The sequence below is a fragment of the Cheilinus undulatus genome, linkage group 3 (assembly GCF_018320785.1).
Source record: "Cheilinus undulatus linkage group 3, ASM1832078v1, whole genome shotgun sequence".
Taxonomy (NCBI): Eukaryota; Metazoa; Chordata; class Actinopteri; order Labriformes; family Labridae; genus Cheilinus; species Cheilinus undulatus.
Genome location: NC_054867.1, coordinates 9032122 through 9053985, shown reverse-complemented (window position 1 = coordinate 9053985; position 21864 = coordinate 9032122). Strand labels below are relative to the sequence as shown.

Here is a 21864-nt window from a genome sequence, read left to right as displayed (position 1 = left end):
ATGGCCCAGTTGCAATGCATTCTGGGGTATAAACAGATAATATGGTGGTGGGGTAACCGTCTAACTGCAGGAATGATCGAAAATTGATTATGAATGGATTAAATGACGCTCAATATTGGAGTTACTGGTGTGGATTTAATCTTTCAAGACCCTGGAAATTCTGCTAAGTTTCAGGCTCACTAGACGTAAACGTTCTGTTAGTGCTACAGAGGTGTGATAGGCGGCGTTTTTTTTTTTTGAACAGCACAATTTTCAGAGGAAAAAACAAGCAAGTGCATCGGAGTTACAGTTTTAAAGTGATTGAACTTTAAATAACACTTCTCTTCTATCATACATGGCAATGCTGTTCTTAGACTTAAAAAAGTGTGATATGAAATTAATCCTAACTTTGACACAATAACACATAAGAAGATGGAAAACATATTTTGTAAAGACTAAAGATGTGACCACTAAACACACCCCCCCAGGATGTCCATATAAGGAGCTGTGTGTTATTCCCATGGCAATTTACCAAAGTTGTGCCTACGGCAGGAACCTGTGCCGCGTGAGCTCTAAGGGTTAAACCCAGAAATACCTGCTACAATGAAAGCAATTATCGGTATGATTTTCATCCTTACATCTCCTTTATTTTCCATTTTAGAAAGCCATTAAACAGTGACAACTGATGCCCGCGGCCTCCTCTCTGTCAGAAGACGAGGAAGAAACCGGGTCAGTGGGCTTGGAGACAAAGTGGGAAGAGGGTCATATCATTTGACAAGGGTCTCCCTTAGCTCTCTGCAGTGTCCACAGACACACCAGTGGTGTGTGACTGCTCTGTTTTTCCAAATTAAGAACCATATTAAGGGGGTGCACAGGGGTTTTCTTTTCTCTTTCTAGGAAGAGAGTGAACCAGGAATGCAAAGTGATTGGTCAAAGCAGGAAAAAAGCTGCAAGTAAATAAAAAAAGAACTATTTTAACAGCTTTAGCTGGTGTGATGAAGCATGAAAGTGATACAACCCTGCTAAATTGCCCATCACTGAAATTGCCCTCTCATTTTCTCCATGAAAACTCAGATCACTTAGTATGTGGCTGTTTTTGCTTTTCATAATTTTTTACCGTGGGTGCTTTCATTATCTATTTGGTGTGTGGCTTTTCTCAGAAGTGTGTGAAGAAGCAAAGCAGACATAATGACCGGTCTACTTAAAGGAATAATTGTAGGATCTGTGACAAATAGAGTCAGTGGAAAACCTGTAGAGAGCTACCACCTAAATCTGCGGCTCCCCTTTGACTCACTAAGCCTCATTTTTCAGTTAGATCTCATCATTCAGCTTTTGGCTGCAGTGGGCTGCTGCTTCAGCAAAAATAAACTCCCTATACAGTAACTTTTCAGCTCCATGCATGGTTTGTAATTAACATAGCCGAGGAATAGCAGCTAAATAGTCAAACGAGGCCCTCAGGTGAAGAAGAAATAAGAACTGATATCAGAACATCAGGTGGATGAAAACGCCACTTGAAATGAGAGTTTATGTGGTTTTCTTACTATTGGATGCACTGCTGACTCTAGCCCTTAGATTTCCCTTGGAGAAAGTCTGATTTGGTGCAAAATGCTATGAACATCTACATTCTCCAAGTTACTTCAGGGTCGAACTGCTTACCCTTCCTTTTATGATAAGAACAGAGAGACTGAGTTAATGTTCCTCATGTAAATACCCCAAAATATCTCTTCTCCTGTCATTGTACTGGAGGGTGTAGAGGGAGCAGCGCAGAGGAAGGCTGATAATCTGGAGGGTGGTTTACATTTTGGGGGCTTTGTTCAAAATTTGAAGCTTGCAGCCCCAGGTAAGCATCTATATGAACTATGCTGAGAGCGAGCCCTCATTGTATTAATAACAAGCATATGTGTTTCTTGCCAGCATGCAAACCATCTCACCTTGAAATATGATGGAACTATGAATTTAGAAAAATACTGCAAACTGATGGTAAAACTAAACAGTTTGTTCATGCCTACTGATGCCTTAACAATTAGCCGCTTACCTCAAAGTCCTCAGAGAATCCATGATGGTTGTTTGAGTGGAGTTCAGTGACGTGCTTGATGAACTGCTTGACTGGAACTGCCTCCATGTCATCTGCAGAGAAGAGACAAGACTGTGAACAAAGCAGTAGAAAACTGGCCCTGATGACCTCTGAATGTTCAGCATTTACTAGACACAGTTTAGCAGGCATTAAGAACATTTTAGGTGCCATAAGATTTATCTGCAGGTTTTCAAACTGCTAGTTTTTGAGAAATGAACCATCTTCCTTTATGTTAGAAAGAGTGGATGAGAAAAAAATAAAACATCACTCGTGCTGTTTTTCAGGTTTTCAGTCCAAACAAATGTTCAGATGTTGTTTTAAATGCTTTTGTCTTTTTTTGTTGTCATTTTTGTTGTTTTCATCAGCGTTTTCTTCTTTTTTTATCAACTTTTTTTTTTTTTGTCATCATTTTCATATTCATTAGTCATATTTTTTTGTTTCTTTTGTCGTTTTTTTTCCAAAATTATTTTCCTCATTTTGTCATCATTTTCTTTGTCCCATTCATCGTTTTTCTGTCCTCATTTTCCTCATTATTTCCAAAGTCATTCTTGTCCTTGATTTAGTAGTCATTTTTTTTGTCGTTTAATTGTCAATTTTGTCATCATCGATAGCCAATCAGGAAGCAAGCTGACAAAGAGGAGGAAGCACAACAAACGTAGCCATTGCAATGTCAGTTAACATGAAGCCTTAAGTTAGACAGATGTCAGAAACTGAGGACCAACTTTCTGATTTAGGACAACAACACAAGTGTTTATACAATGCGCCCTGCAAAACATCGGGACAGGTCAGGTATGTGAGCGTGTGAGCATCAACATTGGTCCTGTACTGCTCTGGCCTCCTGATGGCCATCCATCGGGCCTGTGCCAGTCCCATGCCCCATGTCTGCAGGTATCTTCCCAGCTGACCCTCCACAACACATGCAGGTCAAGTCCAACCCACCATGTCCCAGACACCCAGTACGCAGTGAGCTGGATAACACTGGCGCTACTGACCTATTGGCCATGTCACCCTTGTGAAAGAGATCTGGATCTCAATGTGATTTCATTTGGTTAAATAAAGGTTAAATAAATAACTGAATCCGGCCTGGGAAGGCATGCCAGGTGCCTGTAGAAGCACAGCTGCTGTTCCCATATCAAACAGCTGACCCTCCCCATCTCTGCTCTCCTGAGCATAAGATCTCTTGCCGAGGACACCCAAAAACACATTAAAGAAAAGTCGTCACAAAAGAGTCCAGCCTGCATCCGTCAGTGCCCAGGCGTCACAGTATGGTAAGACTGGTAGGGCAGAAAGACTCTGGCTTTTGTCTGCTTGCTCATACACTGAACAGTATCTGTAAAATACACTAGAGAGGAGCTGGACTAGGTAGCTAACAGCTAGCCACATTTAGCCTGTCCCTTTTGACTGTGCAAGACTTTAAGGGTCGAGAGTAGAGACTGGTTTTTGGTCTCTGTCATTAAATGTTGTCATGTGTAGGGTGGTGTTCCTTCCATTTTATGCTTACCTGGCTCTAACAAAGTTACAGAAGCATGGACAAAAAGCTGTCTGACTACACTAAAGGCTTTTCAGGTTTTTTTAAACCACAGTAAGAACTGTGATCTATCCTGTGTTATGCATAAAAATAAGCTGATGAGTGAATAAAAGGGATAGAGTTAAGGGCTAATGTTAGCTCTCACCGTGGTGCTCGGGTGCTTTGATTAAAGCCCTTCCTTACAAAAGTCTCCGTCAGGAAAAACGCAAACTAAGCAACGTTTAGTTTCTCTGCTTTCCCACAGAGCACCAAGCAATTAAAAACACACAAGGAAAGCTCAAGAAATATTGTCGATACGATGTTTCGCTGCCTTTGGGGGGATTTTAGCCCCTGGCACAGGAGTGGAATACATGTTTTATCATAATGCAAACACTAAACAAATAATTGTACAGTAGATGCCGTTCCTCAGACTCTGACAGCAAAAAGAGCTGAACTAAAGCCAGATGATAGGAGCCTGTTTAGTGAAATGGATGTAAAAACATTACACAACAGCTAAATTTCTCCCTCAGCTCCCTTCGGTTTAGTCTTCATCAAATATTAACAAGGGCGTACACTGGCTCCCTCTCACTTTGTGTCTCACAAGATGCTCATTTAGGTATGTAAATGTGTCAGAATTATTTGTGTCAGTAAACGCAGCGTGGTGCTGAGTGTTAACAGGGGGGTCTAGAGAAGCCAATTAACTACAGGAAAAATATGCTTTGACATTTTACAGATGGCTGTATAGAATCACTTACACCATGGCATATTTAATGTACTCGTTTTTGTGTTGAAAAACACAACATACACCAAGGTATGGCTACAGAAAGATGGAAGAATCCATGATTTTTGTTTTTAACAAAATGATTAAAAGAAATCCCTGTGTGCAAGGGACAAGGTTGAAGGTCAGTTTTGGATGCTGGTGATCTTCAAGGCCCTCAGGCAGCACTACGTTAAAAACAGGCATGATTCTGCACTGAAAACCTCAGGGAAACTTCCAGGAATTACTACCAACACAGTTGGCCATGCCATCCACAAATGCAAGTTAAAGCTGTATCATGCAAAGAGGAAGCCATAAGTGACCACAATCCATAAACGTTGCCTTCTCCTAGAGCAAGGGCTCATTTAAAATGGACTCGGGCAAAATGGAAAACTGTTCTGTGGTCAGATGAATCAAAATTTGAAAATCCCTTTTGGAAACCACACACACAGTGTCCTGTGGACTCAAGAGGAAACAGGCCATCTAGCTTCTGATCAACAAACAGTTCTGAAGTCTGCATCTCTGATGGTATGAGGTTGCATTAGTGCCTATGGCATAGTCAGCTTACACATTGGGAGAGGCAGTATCAATGTTGAAAAGTAAAAAGGTTTTTTTAACAAAATATGCTCTCATCCAGACAATGTCTTTTTCAGGGAAGGCCCTGCATATTTTATCAAGACAAACAACATATTGCATCTATCACAACAGCATGGCTTCACAATACAAGAGTGCGGGTGCTGTACCTTTCACCAAAAGAAAACATTTACAGTGTCATAAAAGAAAATGCCAGGACATGTGCAGCTGCAGCTCTAAAGGCTGGCAATGAATATTAATAAATGAATAATAAATGAATGGTGAAGTTTCTATGTGAAACTCAGAGAAAGAGACTTTCTTGTCTAAGCCGGTGAAGGAAGACAAGATAGGCTTTTAATGGGGCTTGTTGTTCTTATTTTAATAAATAAATGCTATCCAGTTCTGATTAACCTGCTACTATACTACACCTGTGCTAATAACTTCCACGGCAGCAGCCATTGTATACACTGGCCAACCTCGCCAGTAACATTCACAAACTCATGACAATCAGGTTGACAGGAGAGCGAAAACATCTTTTTCATCATCATCATCAACCATTTTTAAATCTTTATTTTATGAAGCAATTGGTCCAGATCTGATAAAATGACCACTATACTTGGCTACTGGACTGGTGGCAGCCATTGCTTTTGCATTGCAGTACACCTAAACCCCACTTGTAGCCAACACCTCGCTCTCCTCAAATGACACTGATTGGCCTGAACTGTTTCCAGTTCCTCATAAAAGCTGTGAATTGAAGCATTTCAAGATAGATTTGCATGACCACATTCTGGCAAATAATTCTTCTTTGCACAAAGAATCCTACGTGAGACAAGAATGTGACAACATTCCTCTTCCAAACAGTGTTAATTTTGGCAGCTATTTTTAATTTTAGTCTTAGTTTTAGTCTTTGAATGAAATGCATTTAAGTTTTAGTCACGTTTTAGTCATTTCTATCCTTTTTAGTTTTAGTCGAGTTTTAGTCGACCAAAACTCAAAACATTTTAGTCTAGTTTTCGTCCACAAAAAGTCCTCATGTTTTAATCTTTAGTTTTAGTCCAAGCATTTATTATCTTGCCTAAATTTGGTACCAAATCATAGTAGTGTGTTCTCTGCACTCTGCCAAACCTGGTGTCCCTGCTTTCTACAGCTGCATTGTTTTTGACAGATTTACCCACAGTGGAGAAATATCATGGATTTTGAATGTCCAACGAAAACTACATTTTACTCTAGTTTTAGTAATCTTGATGAAAACTAAACTTACTTTGTGTCAGTTTTAGTCATCTCAGATCTGTTTTTGTCAGTCTTAGTCTAGTTTTTGTCATGGAAAAAAAGGCTGTCCACAAACATTTTTAGTCATGGTTTTAAGTTGACAAAATTAACACTGCTTCAGAAGCTCCAGCAACTGGTCTCCTCACTTCACAAACATTTAGAGACTGATGTTAAAAGAAGAGGGGATGCTTCACACTGGTAAACATGGCCCTGTCCCTACTTTTTTGAGATGTGTTGCTGCCATCAAATTCAAAATGAACTAATATTTTTCATTCAATGGTAAAATGTCTCAGTCTCAATGTCTGATATATTGTTTATGTACTAGTGTGAATGAAATATGAGATTTATGAGATTTGAAAATCATTCTGTTTGTATTGACATTTTGTGCAGTGTCCCAACCTTTTTGGAATTAGGATTCTACCAAAACTTTATACTTTATACTACTCCATTTTGGAGACAGTTTGCCAAGACGTATCTTTTATTTTCTAATGAGCATCCTCTGTCTTAACCTTCATGTCTGCATCTAAAACAGCAGTAAACAATTGAAAATGAACAGAATCAAAGCATAAATCAAACTAAATGTCTTTTCATCATTCTATTTATTTCTCCCCCATAAAAATGGAGAGTATAATGTCAAATATACCACTCTCAAAGCTGGCAGTTAAGTTGCATTTGCTAGAAGCAGCCCTCATAAAACCAGATGTCATTTTCAAACCAGAGGTCGTCAGCCTCAAGAGGCACATGTTGATGCATTTAACCCCTTTGGAGCAACAATTATATAACTCTTCTATTATACAGAAGTTCTCCTAAGCAACTCCAAAAGTTGTATAAATTGTATAAAACTAGTGGTGCTTCTTTTGAATGAGCCAAAGTAGCAATAAAAGACAACAAATATATTGATTTTCCTATTCACTGTGACACATAAGTGGTTGTTGTTTGCCTCTGTGTTGTGTGTGTGTGTCGCTGTGTTTGTGTGTGAGTCAGTGTTAATTGGAAGGTTTGGTGGCGGCTGCCTGCAGGTTTAAATCCAGCAGAAGGTCTTAAAGAGGATTATGGGATGTGTGAGGCTCTAGGTCTGAGCTTATTGAGACAATTAACATAACAAACATATGGTCATACACCACAGCGCTGTCTGCTGCAATGGACTCAAACGGGGGGGCTGTCATGTGAGCAGCGGGGCTTATTTCCTGTCGTTAGCCTCCACACGTCTGCAAAGCTACCTGAGCCGTCCAGTGGTGATCAAAATCTCAAACAACAGTGATGTAAAATCAATGTCCAGTCCACATCAGGAGCTCAGTTGGACTGTGTTTCACAGGCTCAGTGTCAGACCTTCTTTCTGTCTGTGCTGGGCTCTAATATCCCAGGAACGGTGGCCCTGAATCAACTGAATGGAGGACTTTGGACTCAGCCAAGGTTCATTGTTAAGAGGCTCCACAAGCTTTTAATTGATCTGACAGGTTTGGATCCAAATCCTGGATCTGCAGACTGAGCTGGAGAGGCTAAAGGTTTTTATATGTGAGTTTGTCCTTTGTACCCGGTGAACTGGGGAGAACCTCTCCGTGTCCCTCACACTCACACAAAGACACACAAAGACTCACACAGCCATAATCACTTAAACATATTACCTTTGTTTCAGCTGTAGACATCAATTAAAGTCTGAGCTGTGGAAAAGTCTGGATGTCCACCTTACACAAGGAAGTCAGCTTTGCGTATGTTCAACTTGTGTATTTCTCATTTGTATCAGGATGTTCTTATAATAGTCTAACCATACAGTAGGAGATGGAATATGGTGAATAATAGTCCAAAAACCATGCATTTTGCATGTAAGTCAGCCAGTCCTTACTTTTTTATTACATAATATATGGACAAAAGTATTTGCTTACACCTGTTAATTATCGAATTCAGGTGGTTCAATCAGACCTATTGCCACAGGTGTAAAAAAATCAAGCAACTAGCCATGCAGTCTCCATATGCAAACTATGTGATAAAAAAAAAAGGTCATTCTGAAGAGCTCAGTGACTTTAAGCGCGGTACTGTGATGGATGCCACCTTTGCAGTAAGACAGTCTGTGAGATTTAATCCCTGCAGGATTCTAACAAGTGATATTATTAGAAAGTAGAAGCATTTAGGAACAACAGCAACTCGAACACGTACAATCACAGTGCTCAACAATTTCTAAGGAGCTTGGTGTATAAAAGTTCCAATGCTCTGCTGATTCCATAGCTGAAGAGTTCTGGACTTCCACTGGCATTAATGTAAGCAGGAAGCTTTATAGAATAGGTTTACATGGCTGAACAGCTGCATTCAAGCCTCACATCACCAAGTCCAACGCTGAGTGTTGGATAGAGCAGTGTAAAGCACACTGACACTGGCGGATGCTTGGCAGGAAGTTAGAAGCTGTTTTTCAGGGTTTGTGCTAGGTCCCGTACCTCGGGTAAAGGCCAATCTTAATGTTTTAGCATACCAAGACATTTTGAACAATGCTATGCTTCCAAGTTTGTGGCAACAGCTTTGGGGAAGTCCCTTCTCTATCACAGCATGTCTGTGCCCCAGTGCACAAAGTGAAGACAATAAAGACATGGTTTCATGAGTTTGGTATGGAAGAACTTGACTGACCAGCACAGAGATCTGAACTCAACCCCAATGAGGAAGAAAGCCTTCCAAAAAGAGTGGAAGTTGTTCTAGATGCAAAGTGAATTTGAATTCAGTGTCATTACAGTTCCTGTTGGTATAATGGGCAGGTGGCCAAATACTTTTGTCCATATAGCATATCTATTTGTTTTTCTCATTGTCTTTCAAACATTCAGCTGCATCATCCAGGTTTTCTTTTCCAACAAATTGATTTTCTCTGCAGTCATCTGACAATCATTTGTTTTCTTTGTCACCTGGGTGTTAGTCTGGGTGAGTCTTGCTTCACCTTGTATATGATTGGTTGCCAGGAGCACTGATATCAGCACCTTACCTACCAGTACTGAGATGGAAAAGCAGAAGTGCTCAGAATGGCTAAAAAAAAACTAAACAAACACTACCTGGTGAATTCAAAAGTTCAAATTTACTCAGAATGCAGATATCTATTGAGTTTTTAGTTGAATATAAATATGAGTGATACAAATATCTATCAAATAAGGTGAATTCGTCTGATCGTGCAGGGTTCCTTTCAAATGTAGCGGAGCAGACTGGCACCTCTGGGATGCACAAGAGACGGACCAGAGCGCATGCAATAGAACTGTACAGACTGACCTTGTGCAGAGTATGTGGAATTTGAGGGTAACTTCCCCTGGCTGACTGAAACAAACACCTTCGATTTACTAGATTCAAACATGGCTGTTCACTTCCTGTGGATGTTGGTGGACATTTTGAAGCTTTTCCTTAAAAAAACAGGTTTACAAGCTGAGCTCATGAGCGAAATGGTAAGCTATTAAAGAAGCATTTTAAGCCCATCAAGGGCTGTCCCTATTGAAATGCCAAATTAAACTACTGTTTGGTCAGTCTAGTAATAGGTGAAGAGGTGGAGCTCATCCAACCTTGAACCTCCTGGTAAACAGCTGCAGCACCTCATGTAGTCAGTGAACTCAACCACACCAGTAATTATGCAAATGTATGCACAAATCTCTGGCTTAATATCATCAAAACGCATGGGTAATAAAAACGTTAACCCCTGTACAACTTTTACCAATCAAGAAATGACTCATTTGAATTCTGTTGTAAAAATGGACATGTTTAGCGTGGGAGCTAATTTGGATTAATTGCTTTTTAAGTCAGCCTCAGGTGGCCATTTAAGAACCTGCCGATTTTTGCACTTTCTTTAATTTCCTAGCCCACTGTCTGGTCTGTCTCCAGTTTGGATTATTGCTCCACAGTCAGACTGTTTGGTCCCTGAGAGATAAGACCAGTAGGGCCCTTGCCATGACTTTAGGACCTTTCACCTCTATCTTAAAATAGCCCTGACCTATAACCCTACAGTAGACAAACACCTTACTAACACCGAGCAGACACATACACAAGTCTCTGAATTCATACTAATCCTCCAGCTGATGGCTCCATGGCTTTCTACAGCGCTCAGAGGCAGGAAGTATTAAGGGTGAAGCAGGTAAATAAAGTAAGAAGTGCAGTGGGCGGTTGTTACCTGGGATGGGGATGACAGGGATCGTCTCATTGGGTATCACCCTGGGGGAATTGCTGTCTTCCACATAAAAATGGGCAGTCTGGAAACAGCGTCTGAAAAAAAGAGAAAGAGAGCGAGAGGGAGAGATTAATCTTTAACTGCTGCTGTTACACAGAACTCCTTCCTTGCTGTTGTTCTGTGTAGGATCCACTATCCACAATAAGTCACCAGCCAGCACTGCTTGAATATGGTGACTACCACCATGCGTTCAGACCCTTCTTTTTACTGCTACAACATGGAGTTGATCCTTGCTTATTCCCTGCCAACGACAATGAAAACATGTATTTAGTGACTGGACAGCTAAGTTTGAACAACCACAGCTGTATATTCAAGTGTTTTTAGGTGTTATAACTCATCTGAAAGCATTTCTTATTATCCTGCTAGTTGTTGAGGCATATCCACTGATAGCATGTCTTAACCGCACCCCTTTCCTTTCAATCATTCCTGCTGAGATGGATGAAGAACAATGTAAAAAGCAGATGACAAGGTATCAGTAGTATCTGACAGCACCATTTCCTGCATTTTATCTCATGCTTCATACCCCAAAGCTTGCTGGCTTGTTTTATAAGGCAGAGAAAGTTCAGCATTAATAATATTAACATTCATGATTCAAATATGCTCTGACTTGTGTCTATAAAGCAGCAAAAAAGGTACATTCCAATGAGCAGTCAGGTTCAGTTTGGTACAGTACACATTTACTTATCAAACATAAGAAAGGGTTCCAAATTACTGACACATGCAAACCCACTTTTTTGACACCCTTGTGTAAGGGTGCCAAGCTATCTGTTCCAATAGGGTAAAGCTACATTCACAATAGAGAGGAGAGCTATGGGGAGAGAAACACAGCAAAGGGCCATATTCAAACCTGGGCTGTGTACAAAGGGTGCACCCTAAACCACTCGGCCATCTATGCCCCCCAGAAACAAACTTGGAGAGGGTGGGGATTTTAAGTTATTAGAGAAAGCAAATAAAGGAGCATCCTCCAAGCAAAAAAAACTTTTTCAAAGTGCCAGACAAAAAGACTTACAAAGAGAGAAGTGTCAGCACTCAAAATGTCCTTTTTGGTAGTTTTATTCAAGGCAGCAAGGCACAACGGACGCGTTTTGACTTAGTCTTCTCAACGCTGAGGAAGACTAAGTCGAAATTTGTCCGTTGTGCCTTGCTGCCTTGAATAAAACTACCAAAAAGGACATTTTGAGTGCTGACACTTCTCGATTTTAAGTTATTATAAAACCATAGATCTGACTGGCTGAACAGTGTTTCAGTAAAGTGTTTATAATTTTCTCAAAGCACTGTTTTGACACATTTTAATAAGCTCTGCTTAGATTCATTAACCTGACACGCCAGATGGATTTGTTTCACACATCCATCTAGAAAACCTTCAATGCTAAGCGTTTGGGAACAGGCAGAGGATTTGAAAAAAACTCGGAGTGTGATTGGATGAACGTTCTGTCTGTCACATCTTTACGGGCCAGTCAGAGCAACAAAACACGTGACCTAGCCAAGACCCAGGTGTGTGTGCGCAGCTACCAAGGAATAACGCGAACCATGGCATTATAGACATGTCAGTACATGACTTTTGTCGTTTAAAAAAAAAAAACCCAACTCACTGCTGTTCTTTGTTCTTCTTTTAACGAAGAAATGTCGTCAAGTTCTGATCAAACTGATGCTTTAGCAGCATTCATGCTAATGTCTTCCGCCGTAATTGCACCGGCCTCTTGTTGCTGCTTGCTTACGTCACGATTCCGCTGCGCCTGAAAGTACTGCCCCTCGTCACTGATTGGTCCTGTCACTTTCTAACAAGGCCCAAACGGTTCAGACAGGACTTTGCAAGATGGATTCGCCAGTGAGAAACAAGGAAACGGGCGTATCCATCTGCTTTGCAAGGTTATAGATTCATGGCTCTACCAGTAATTTAAGACTCTGAATGAACTACTTCCTGTGTCATGGCGATTTTTACCTTCTCACTAACGTAATAAATCTTTGCAAATGTAATAGTTATTCTGTTGGGATATAACGATAAAAACTGCATGTTTGTTAGATGTTTGTGGTTTATTATGTTTGTGGTTAGTTATTCATTTGCAGGTGTAATGCTGAGTTCAGCCCACATACTAAACATGGTTGAGTACATTAAGCCAGCATTGCAGCCATATCCTTTTTCCTGAACATAGTCAAGGACAGCCAGATGACAACACCACTTGTCCTCCATATTTGTTTTGTTGGGAATGTTTATCCTACGTATCAGACTGGTCAGGGATACTCCTTAAACAGATACATCCCTCTGCTGAAACCCCGAATGGGATTTCAGCTCCACAGAACAAAGATTAAATGCACAGTTAATCTTTCAGAGAAAGAGAGGGAGATGGAAAGCCTTTGTGTGTTAGAGAAAGACAATACAGATTTCATCCTGACAGTCAGCAGCTGATTGTCCTCCTCCCCTCAAAGTACACACAGATGGCAGAAACCGACTTTGAACCTCACACACAGCAGACACACAACGGTCTTTGTAGCCCGTCTGAGCTCAGACTACTCACTAACTACTTCCTTTTCACACGGCGGGATTTAAAGCAAAGCGACTTGTCTAATTTCAAAGCATGATGAACTACAGCTGACTGACACGCACACACCACTCCACTCACTCCAGGTGTGTTTGAAGTCACATGCATGTAGAAGCTGTCGTACCGGGAAGTCTTCAGGAGGAGACACTTCAATGAGAGACTTCTGTCATGTTTCTCCTCTGTGACAGTGACTTTGACATTTCAAATAACGGATGTTTTACATGAAAACACTTTGAAATGTAAATCTGTGTCCTCAATTTAAAGACAAGTTGGAGTTAAAAACAGCAGAAAAAAGGCAGCAGAAGTGTCACATGACTTCACTCAGTGCTTAAAAGTAAAAATAAATCTACAGATAGAAAACATATAAAAGACGACTTTCTGCTTCTACAGCAAACTGTGTTGAGAAAACATGTTTACCCAAGCTGCAGCCTGTGCTGTTAAAAGTGAATCTAATGTGAGAGTGCAATAAACTCAGTTCCTTTAGCGTCCACATGAGGTTTGCTGCATAAACAAAAGGAAGTCACAACCATTTTAAAATGCCTGTTTTCACAGCAGAAGTAAGCGTGTTTGCAGCCTGGTTCAAAAGGTGAATTTGGTCTGGATAGTTCATGCCTTCATTGATGCACACTGTACAGACTATAACTCTCCCATGTTGATTTAATGTAGGATAAAAACCCAGAGAAAGGGCCCTCCCCATTTGTCTTTCATTGATAACATCAATTTATATGGATTGCTGGTGTTAGCGTCCTGGCTGACAGATACATCATTTAAACCTGAAAAGTATGTCACACTGTTACTGGGGTCTGACGTTGGAATTTTTTTTTTGTTGCAACTTTTTACCATTTTTAAACACAGTTCCTGCCAATTTCTGCTTCTTGTTTTTACCGCTTTAGCCCATCTTTGGGGTTTGCTGCCACTAGTGCTTCTTGTAACCCTTTTTGTCCCTTTTGCCATTTTTTGTCTCCTTAAACCAAGTTTTGCTGTGTTTCACCCTTTTTTGCCTTTTTTGACATTATTTGCCACTGTTTTGCCAATTTTAGCCATTTTAAGCCATTTTTTGCTGTGTGTCACTCTTTTATGCACTTATCATTTTTATCACTCATCTTTGATGTTTTTCTGACCTATTTGCTCATTTAAACCCATTTTTGCTAATTATCCCCTTGTAATGCCTTTTCGCTGCTGTTTTGACACTACACATTTTTGCCGCTGTTTTGCCCAACTTTTGCCACTTTTATGCCTTTGTTGTTACTCTGCCCATTGTTGTCAATGTGTTGCCACTTTAAAATCATTACTACAATTTTCTAACCCATTATGCCACTTTGCCACTGTTTTATCACTTCAAGTATATTTTGGCAAATTAATGCTCATTTTTGGCACTTCTTTTTACCACTTTTATCACCTTGTTTCCACTGTTTTGCTATTTTTAATCCATTTTGCAGCCTATAACCTACTTTTGCTGCTTTTTGTCCATTCTTGCCACTTCTTTTTACCACTTATATCCCATTTTGTCCATTTTAGATGCTGTTTTGCCACTTTTAACTCATTTGTGATCCTTTTTGTCAATTTTTGACACTTTTAATTCATTTTTGCTGCATTTTGTTTTTTCCACTTTAAACTCAATGTGGCTGCTTTCCCCCGAGTCTTTCCTACTTTTCGCCCATGTTTGCCACTTTATTTTGCCAATTTAAACCTATTGTGCAATTTTCAGGCCATTTTTGCCAGTTATAACCTACTTCTGCCACTTTTTCCCCAACTTTTTGCCTCTTTTATCAACTATGTAAATATTATATTCTCCATTATGTTGTCTCTTTTTTCTGCTTTATTTTCTGGCATGCTGGCATTTAGACTTATCTTTAAAGTCTGACATCACTTTTCAAATGGTTTAGTTCAGTATGCCCACACACATTGTTAACATTAATTATAAAAAGGTAATTCTGTCTCAAGAAAAATTACCCCCCCCCCCAAAAGGAAACCACACAGGACAGGGAAAGTCGCCCAAAAGGGTACAAAAAAAAAAAAGCAAAAGCATTTTGTGGCCCGGTCCTGCAGAGGGGCACATAGAGGTTGGCAAAAACCTGATTCATTCTATTTTTGGAGCAATGACAACTAACCTATATCTTAACCCAAACACTCACCATTTAGAGCATCAAAACACGACTTGTATTCAAACTCCCTCCCCTTAAAATGGTAACAGCCATTTATTGTAAAGTTCATGTAGTGGTCTGCTCCATTGAACTTAACTCTTTTTAATATTGGACTGTGTATATATATTGGACTGTGTAGATAATGTCATAATGACAGCATTTGATTGTCAGGATCACACTTTTATGCTCTGTTTATATGACGTTTTGCTTTGTTTTCCGTTTTCGTTTCCAAAAAGTTCCGGCAACATTTTCAAACAATCTCTGTTCACACGAGGCTGCGGGAAACACCAAAAACGATGTAGTATACATGCCAGGCCAGTAGATGGCGGTGTGATTTTCGTGCCTGCACCAGATTCTGACTCGACCCATACGCCGGTCGAGTCAGAATCTGGTGCAGGCACGAACTACGTCTCCGCTGATCCAGGTGGTGGTGAGGTAAATCAACACTTTGTTGGAGAAGTACAGTTAAATTCAAAAGACTGAGGAGCACAAACAGTACACTGGTGTCGGCCATCTTTGTTTTGGGCTTCCCATCCGTGCATGCATTAGAAGCCTACTCGCACATAGATGCAGCCGCAGTGCGCATGTTCATTTTCAGAAAGTGCCGTTTTCCCAGTTTACACGGAGATGGGGGCATTTTGAAAAACCTCCACTCTGGAGCCCATTTCCAAAAAGTTACATTTTCAGGCACCAAAACGCCGTTGCCATGTAAATTGACAGCCAAAACGCTACAAAACTTTTGCGTTTCCACTTGAAAACGTTGCTGTGTAAACGGGACATTAGTGTTGCCAGTCTGTCGGCTAAGATGGGACGAGATTTTTTTTTGCCTGTTATAGTGCTGTAGTGAAAGAAAAAGAAGCTATGCTTTCTGATCCAGCCATTAGTTTAAAAAAAACCTGTACAAGCAAAGAGATGGTGCTGAGATAGACTTATAATTTCCTTACAAACAGAAATAATATCTCTAATCATGCAAGTTGAAAACATGAGATCACTAAACATTAGTTGTAAAAAAAAAATCATCCTTGTTCAGATTTTTCCACTAAAGAAATTAACTCTTCAGACCACGGACGATTTTATAACAGCCTGGTCTTATTTCTAATGGTGCCATAACATGGGACCTAATGGGAATTTCTTCACTTATGAAGCCACCCTCTAGTGGACACAACACTTACATGCACTTCTTGGACCTTTAACATATTATAGCCACCTTTTCTGTAATACGTAAAAGCCTCAGGCTTGATGAGTCCATGAACAGTGTCTGACTGATATGAGAGACTGGTGCCTCTACCCTGATTTGCTGCTTTTCAGTTCTTTGACCTAAATCTTTCTTGAACCGTAGCCAGACCAAACCCCAGTCCTGGATAATCAGCAAATGCTGAAATGGTTGACTAAATGCTCTTTGTTGACGTCTGTTGATAAAACATGAGGTCCTGTTGGAATGGTGACGTCGTGAATAGAACAATCAGATCAGAACTCTGTGGTCCGTGGGTGCCGGTAATCAGGGGTTTTGGCCTAATGTTGGATACGCTTGCTCACTTGTGGGTTACAAGGGCATGACTAGCCAGATGACTCATTGTACCTGTAGTACTGGTTGTTCACATTTAACAGTGCTACTGCGTAACAGTGATGTGCACATCCATCGTGTTTAAAAGTCAGGGGTAAGTCAAACATGGGATTTAGAGCATTATTGTGTTTCTGATAAAAGCTCCAAATCCTCCAAAAAGATACCAAAAATGGAGGAGATTTAAAACCTCTGAGGTTTAGATCTGTAATTGGGTGCAGTGTGGACAAACTGACGGTCAAAAGTGTTAAATGCTTGTTGTAAATCAGCAGTAAGTTCACTTTTACCATAAACACAAAGCATAACTGATGCCGTTGTGTAAACCTGAGCCTCCTGGAGGGTTTAACACCTGTTGATTGAAGCATAGCTCTCTATTTCTGGTTTTTAATTTAAATGTAAAACACTCCATACCTAAATATTTAAATTGAAAGTGAATAAAGTAAGTTTTATACAGAGATTTAATCCACTCCTCATGCTTTATCCAACAACTAAACCAAACTACGCTTTCTAACAGAGCTCTACTGCTGTGTCCTTATCTACTACTACGACTTCCAGGGACAAGAGTTACTCAATGCCCAGTGTTTCATGTGTGTGTGGGTGAGTGCGGATGTGGGTGTGTGGACCCTGCCTACCTGTACTTGATACAGATCAGAGAGCAGAGAGCGTTCATCCTGGTGAACATGCAGAGAGGAGGGAGCAGACGAGCTGCCGCATGCTGCTGCTGCTGACATGAACTGAGAGCAAGTGCATGAGGGAGAGGGACAGAAGGAGGGGACAGAGGGAGGGGGGAGGGATTTCCTAACAAGGCACGAAGGGGAGGGGGGGGTGTTCCCTCTCTGTGACTACAACACTCACAATCATGGGTCAATCCCAAGCCACTTCCTGGTTAAAGACAGCTGGTGTTATGATGCGTTCAAGTGGTGTGGGACAAAATTTGTTGTGGTTGAAAGCAGTTATTTCTAAATCAAATGGAGGTCAGACTTTGTTTGCATTTTATATTAAGGTGCACATATTAACAATGAAATAGTTTCATCACAAGTTAGGCTGGGCAGTAAATCAACATTTAGATTAAATTTCAATATGGCCTGCTACAATTTTCATATGGTGCCATATTTCGTCAAAATACTAGTTTTATACTATTTTGCAGCCTGCTATTTGCATATTATTATAAATATACATTTACATGAAGTGGCAGAAAAAAGTGTTTAAAAGAGTTTAAAACTGACAATATTAGGTGTTAAATGGTAAAAATGTGTTAAAATTGGTGGGAAAAAATGATGCAAAAGGGGGTAAAAAATTTGACAAAATTGGTGTAAAGGGGCAACAGTGTAATTTTAAAAAAATATTCTTCAATTTTCAGGTTATCTGGAGGCCCCCTCTCAGTGTCTTGCAACCCCCTAGGGGGTCCCAACCCCAAGTTTCAGAACCACTGGCTTAAATTAATTATGAAGAGGTAGTGGTATTAATGATAAGTCACATCCACATTGTGTATGTGCATGAGCAATCATACTGTGCCATATAGCCCACCTCCTCCAGGGTCAAGGAAGCGTACTAAAATGTGGTACTGTATGGAGCACTCACACTAAAACAAGCTGAACTTTGGCAGTCAAACATGCTTGAACAGTACAGATTGCCAAGTGTGAGTGCACCCTTGAGAAGGAGAGACTGGTGGAGCTGTGGAGAGCCCTTGCTTTGAGTGGAGAAGGAAAAAAGGAAATTGCGGCAGCCCTCAGAATCCTGTAAAAGTTTGCTATAGCTAACAAGTTCTGGTTGTAGTTTAGAAATTATTTTATATTAAACAAAAACTTTTGGATATTTGGTTAAGTGTTGAAATAAATTATATTAAAAATCAACTATATATTTGCAGAATGAGGGTGTGAAAAAAAGAGGAGCATGTTGAAATAACACCATCCAGCTGCCTTATACTTGTACATACAATTCAAGTCATGTTAAAAAAATATAAACTTTTCATCTTTCCCTTTTTTGTCTAGATATACACATTTAAATTTTCCAACAGGGCTTAAATGCAGCAGAGCAACAGTTTGAGTTATGAATGTGGCACCATCCTCCTCTTGAGGACCAATAGGAGCGCAGAGAGGGCGGAGTCTATCAGGAACACAGGGTTATGACCTGAGCTTTGCTCCACAATAGGATTAGATGCCCCAACACAACCCCAGCACCTGCTTCCAATGTGTGTGAGTGTGAGTGAGTGAATGGGTGGGTGGGTGAGAGAGAGAGAGAGAGAGAGAGAGAGGGTGGGAGTACTGACAGTTTCTCAACACTTGTCTTCTTAGCAGTGAGTACCAGTGTTCTCATTAGTGAGGATCATATGACAGGAGTCATAGCAGGAAAACAGATCAATAGTTCTGACAGGTAGAATTCAGACAAGTTGGGCTTTGTTTGTGTTGCTTTCTAATCCCCCTACTTTTCTTTAAATAACAACATTAATGTGGCTTTCTTTGTTGTTTTGTAATGAGGAGAAAGCCTTTTGACTTCCATCTTGTTTAAGCAGATCTTGCTGATTATAAAAGCCTTTTCATATATCTAGCTACACACTACATCCGTGTTCCTCAGGCTTTTTCTTAATTGTGACCCATTTTTTAGGAGGTACATGCCGTTGTAACCCAATCCAAAATTGGCGGCCTGTGTATAAATCATCAGGTGTTTTAATTGTGCATAAATAAATGTTTTTACCACTTCAATGCTGTTTCTGCATCACTGTGTAGAAACAAGCCATGTTTGACAAAAGCATCACAACTTCAGTTTCTGCATGTTATTTCTGATCACGCCTGCCTTGTGTGTAATCCTCAGCTTGTTGGTTAAACTGATGGCTACAGCATACTCTATGCTGTACGAAAATAGATCTGCATGTTTTAACCTCGTAAAACACATATGAGGACGTTACATTCTGACTTTCTTACAACAAAGGAATAAATTCTACTATGACAATTTTTGAGAATACTGTCCAGAATGTCCATTGAAGTTTGAGTCATTCACTTGAAAAAAAAAAGGGGAAACTAGAGGAAAATTTTCAGGAATTTTCATGGAAACATTTTAAGAAATATGACTCAGAAATTTTCAAGTGTTTCATGGAAGTTTTGGGATATTTTTTCCTAAAGTTTCGTGGGAGTTTTCAAAGTAAAATTTTTCAATTTTTCAGGAAATTCAGGATTTTTTTTTTCATGTTTGAACATTCTCATGCATTTTTTTTTTTTTTTTTTTTTTTGTAAATTTGAGAACGTACTTGTAATTTGGGGAAATTTTATTGGACTTTCTTTGGGAGAACTTGCTCTGAATTTTTTGGTATTCTCAACGAATGTGTGAAATTTATCTTAAAATTAAAAAAAAAAATGGGGGCAGGATTTGTGGGAATCCTAGAATGTTATGGAAATTTCAGGGAATTTTTATAGAGTCTTAGGAAACACATTTGAACATTTTGGGGACTTTGTTTTGGGTTATGAGGGATTTTTTTTGGGAAATGATATGGAATTTTGGGGGATTTTTTCAAAATTAAAACATCATGATAGTTTTTTTTTAAATATCTGAGGAACGTCTGATATTTTCTTTTTATGTGATTTGTTTTTGTGCATTTTCATGCCTTTATTAGATAGAGAAGGACAGTGGATAGACTTGGAAACAGGGAGAGAGTGGGGAGAGACATGTGGTGAAGGACCACAGGCTGGATTTGAACCCGGGCCGCCTGCATACATGGGTAGCGCCTTAAACCGCTTGACCATCTGCACGCCCCCATCTGAAAAGTTTTAGGATTTTTTTATGTGAAACTGTTATGTTGGAGTGGATATTGAAAAACTAATCCACTAGAGGTCCCCATTTCTCTGGATCTACTTTGGAGCTGCTTCGGCCGTCCCTTAAACCAATGGTTCCCAAGCTTTTTTTTTCTGGTGACCCACTTTTTACAAGCTACATGCCATCGTGCCTCAGCAGCTTTGTTTTCCTACGATACTGCTAATCAAGTCTTTCTTCTTCAGCTGTCCTCAGCTGGTTAGCTGAGCTGATGACTGCTACCAGCTTGGATGACGTTAATTCTAGGCACTTTCTGTTTTACTATCCTGGGAGAAGCCACTTCACCTCTTCACATAGGCTCTCTTTGCAAGCTTGACCCCTTGGGCCTTAAGTGCCTGGCTGTCCTGGAACAATGTGTTTCTTATTAGCCAATAAATATTGTAGCAAAGAAATTCTGGAAACTTATCTGGTGACCCAAAGAAAATCTTCCATGACCCAACTGTGGGTCCCGACCCAGACTTTAAGAATCAGTGTCTTAGACTGAAGAAAGGGGTCCGTCCTTTACTCAGCAGTTCTCTGTCTTTGTGCCAAGGTAAACCAACAACATTGATATATTTTTTTAATTTTCACTCAAAACTTGGTTAAGTTCAGCCTTTTTTCTAATGATTATTCTTTGTTGTGTTTTGCTACTTTGGGATGAACTGTTGGCTACGTGGCTCAACACTGCCCCTGGTGGCAGTCTCACGCATAACTGTAAGCTTCGAGAGCTCGGACAAAATGTACGCGGAGAAATACATACAGAAAGGTTTATGTGCCTGGACCGTGCCACTTGGTACAGTGCATTTCTTGCAGTGCATTCACATGTTCCCAAACTTTTTGTGCAAGCAACCCCCAGAATAATGGTGCCACAGACTGGGGACTCCCACTTTCCGTAGAGGTGGATAAAGCTTTTAATAAATCATGAATAATCTTTATGAAAGATTTTTTCAGCCTGAATCTTACCTAATGACTGTTTTTACAATGAGTTGACCAAATTTGAAGTGAATATTTTTACTATCATGGGTACAATAAATCATTAGTAATCAAATGAATATTTCTTTGTGACTCCTTGGGGTGTCTTAACCCTACTTTGTTAACTACTGGTCTAGTGTGTGCATTCAGAGGTTCAAAATGGTAAAATACAGTTTATGATTTTCTCATGTCTGTGGTCTTCCATGTTTTTGGTTGTTTTTCTGTTTTGTATGAAGCTGATGGGAAACAAAGTGGTCTGAAAAACAGATCTGAATTTGTGATTTGAAAAATGTGATAGTATGGAATAGAGTGCTTTTAAAAAAAGGCTCTTTATTTTGTTTAACACCATGTTAGCTTATAGTTTTTGAGAAAAAAACTGTTTTACTATGTTTAGTTTTTGTTCTTTTGTTATTCTTATAATGTGGATTAAAATGTTGCATAATTTTGCAGAAGACAAGATTGTGGAAACATGTTGAGTGCACACAAAGGACAGTTAAGAGTCTGCTTATAAACCGGATATTT

The 21864-nt window shown here is 39.9% G+C and overlaps 1 protein-coding gene across 1 annotated transcript in view; it reads right to left on the bottom strand.

Moving 5' to 3' along the window:
- LOC121507021 (receptor-type tyrosine-protein phosphatase gamma-like) overlaps nt 1-21864 on the bottom strand; it is a 769028-nt gene that overhangs the window by 30749 nt on the left and 716415 nt on the right. Inside the window, exons 14-15 of the mRNA XM_041783136.1 lie at nt 10286-10377; nt 2015-2106 (exon numbers count right to left, since the gene is read on the bottom strand). Of these exons, the coding sequence (XP_041639070.1) occupies nt 2015-2106; nt 10286-10377 (184 nt within the window). The remainder of the gene's footprint in view (nt 1-2014; nt 2107-10285; nt 10378-21864) is intronic.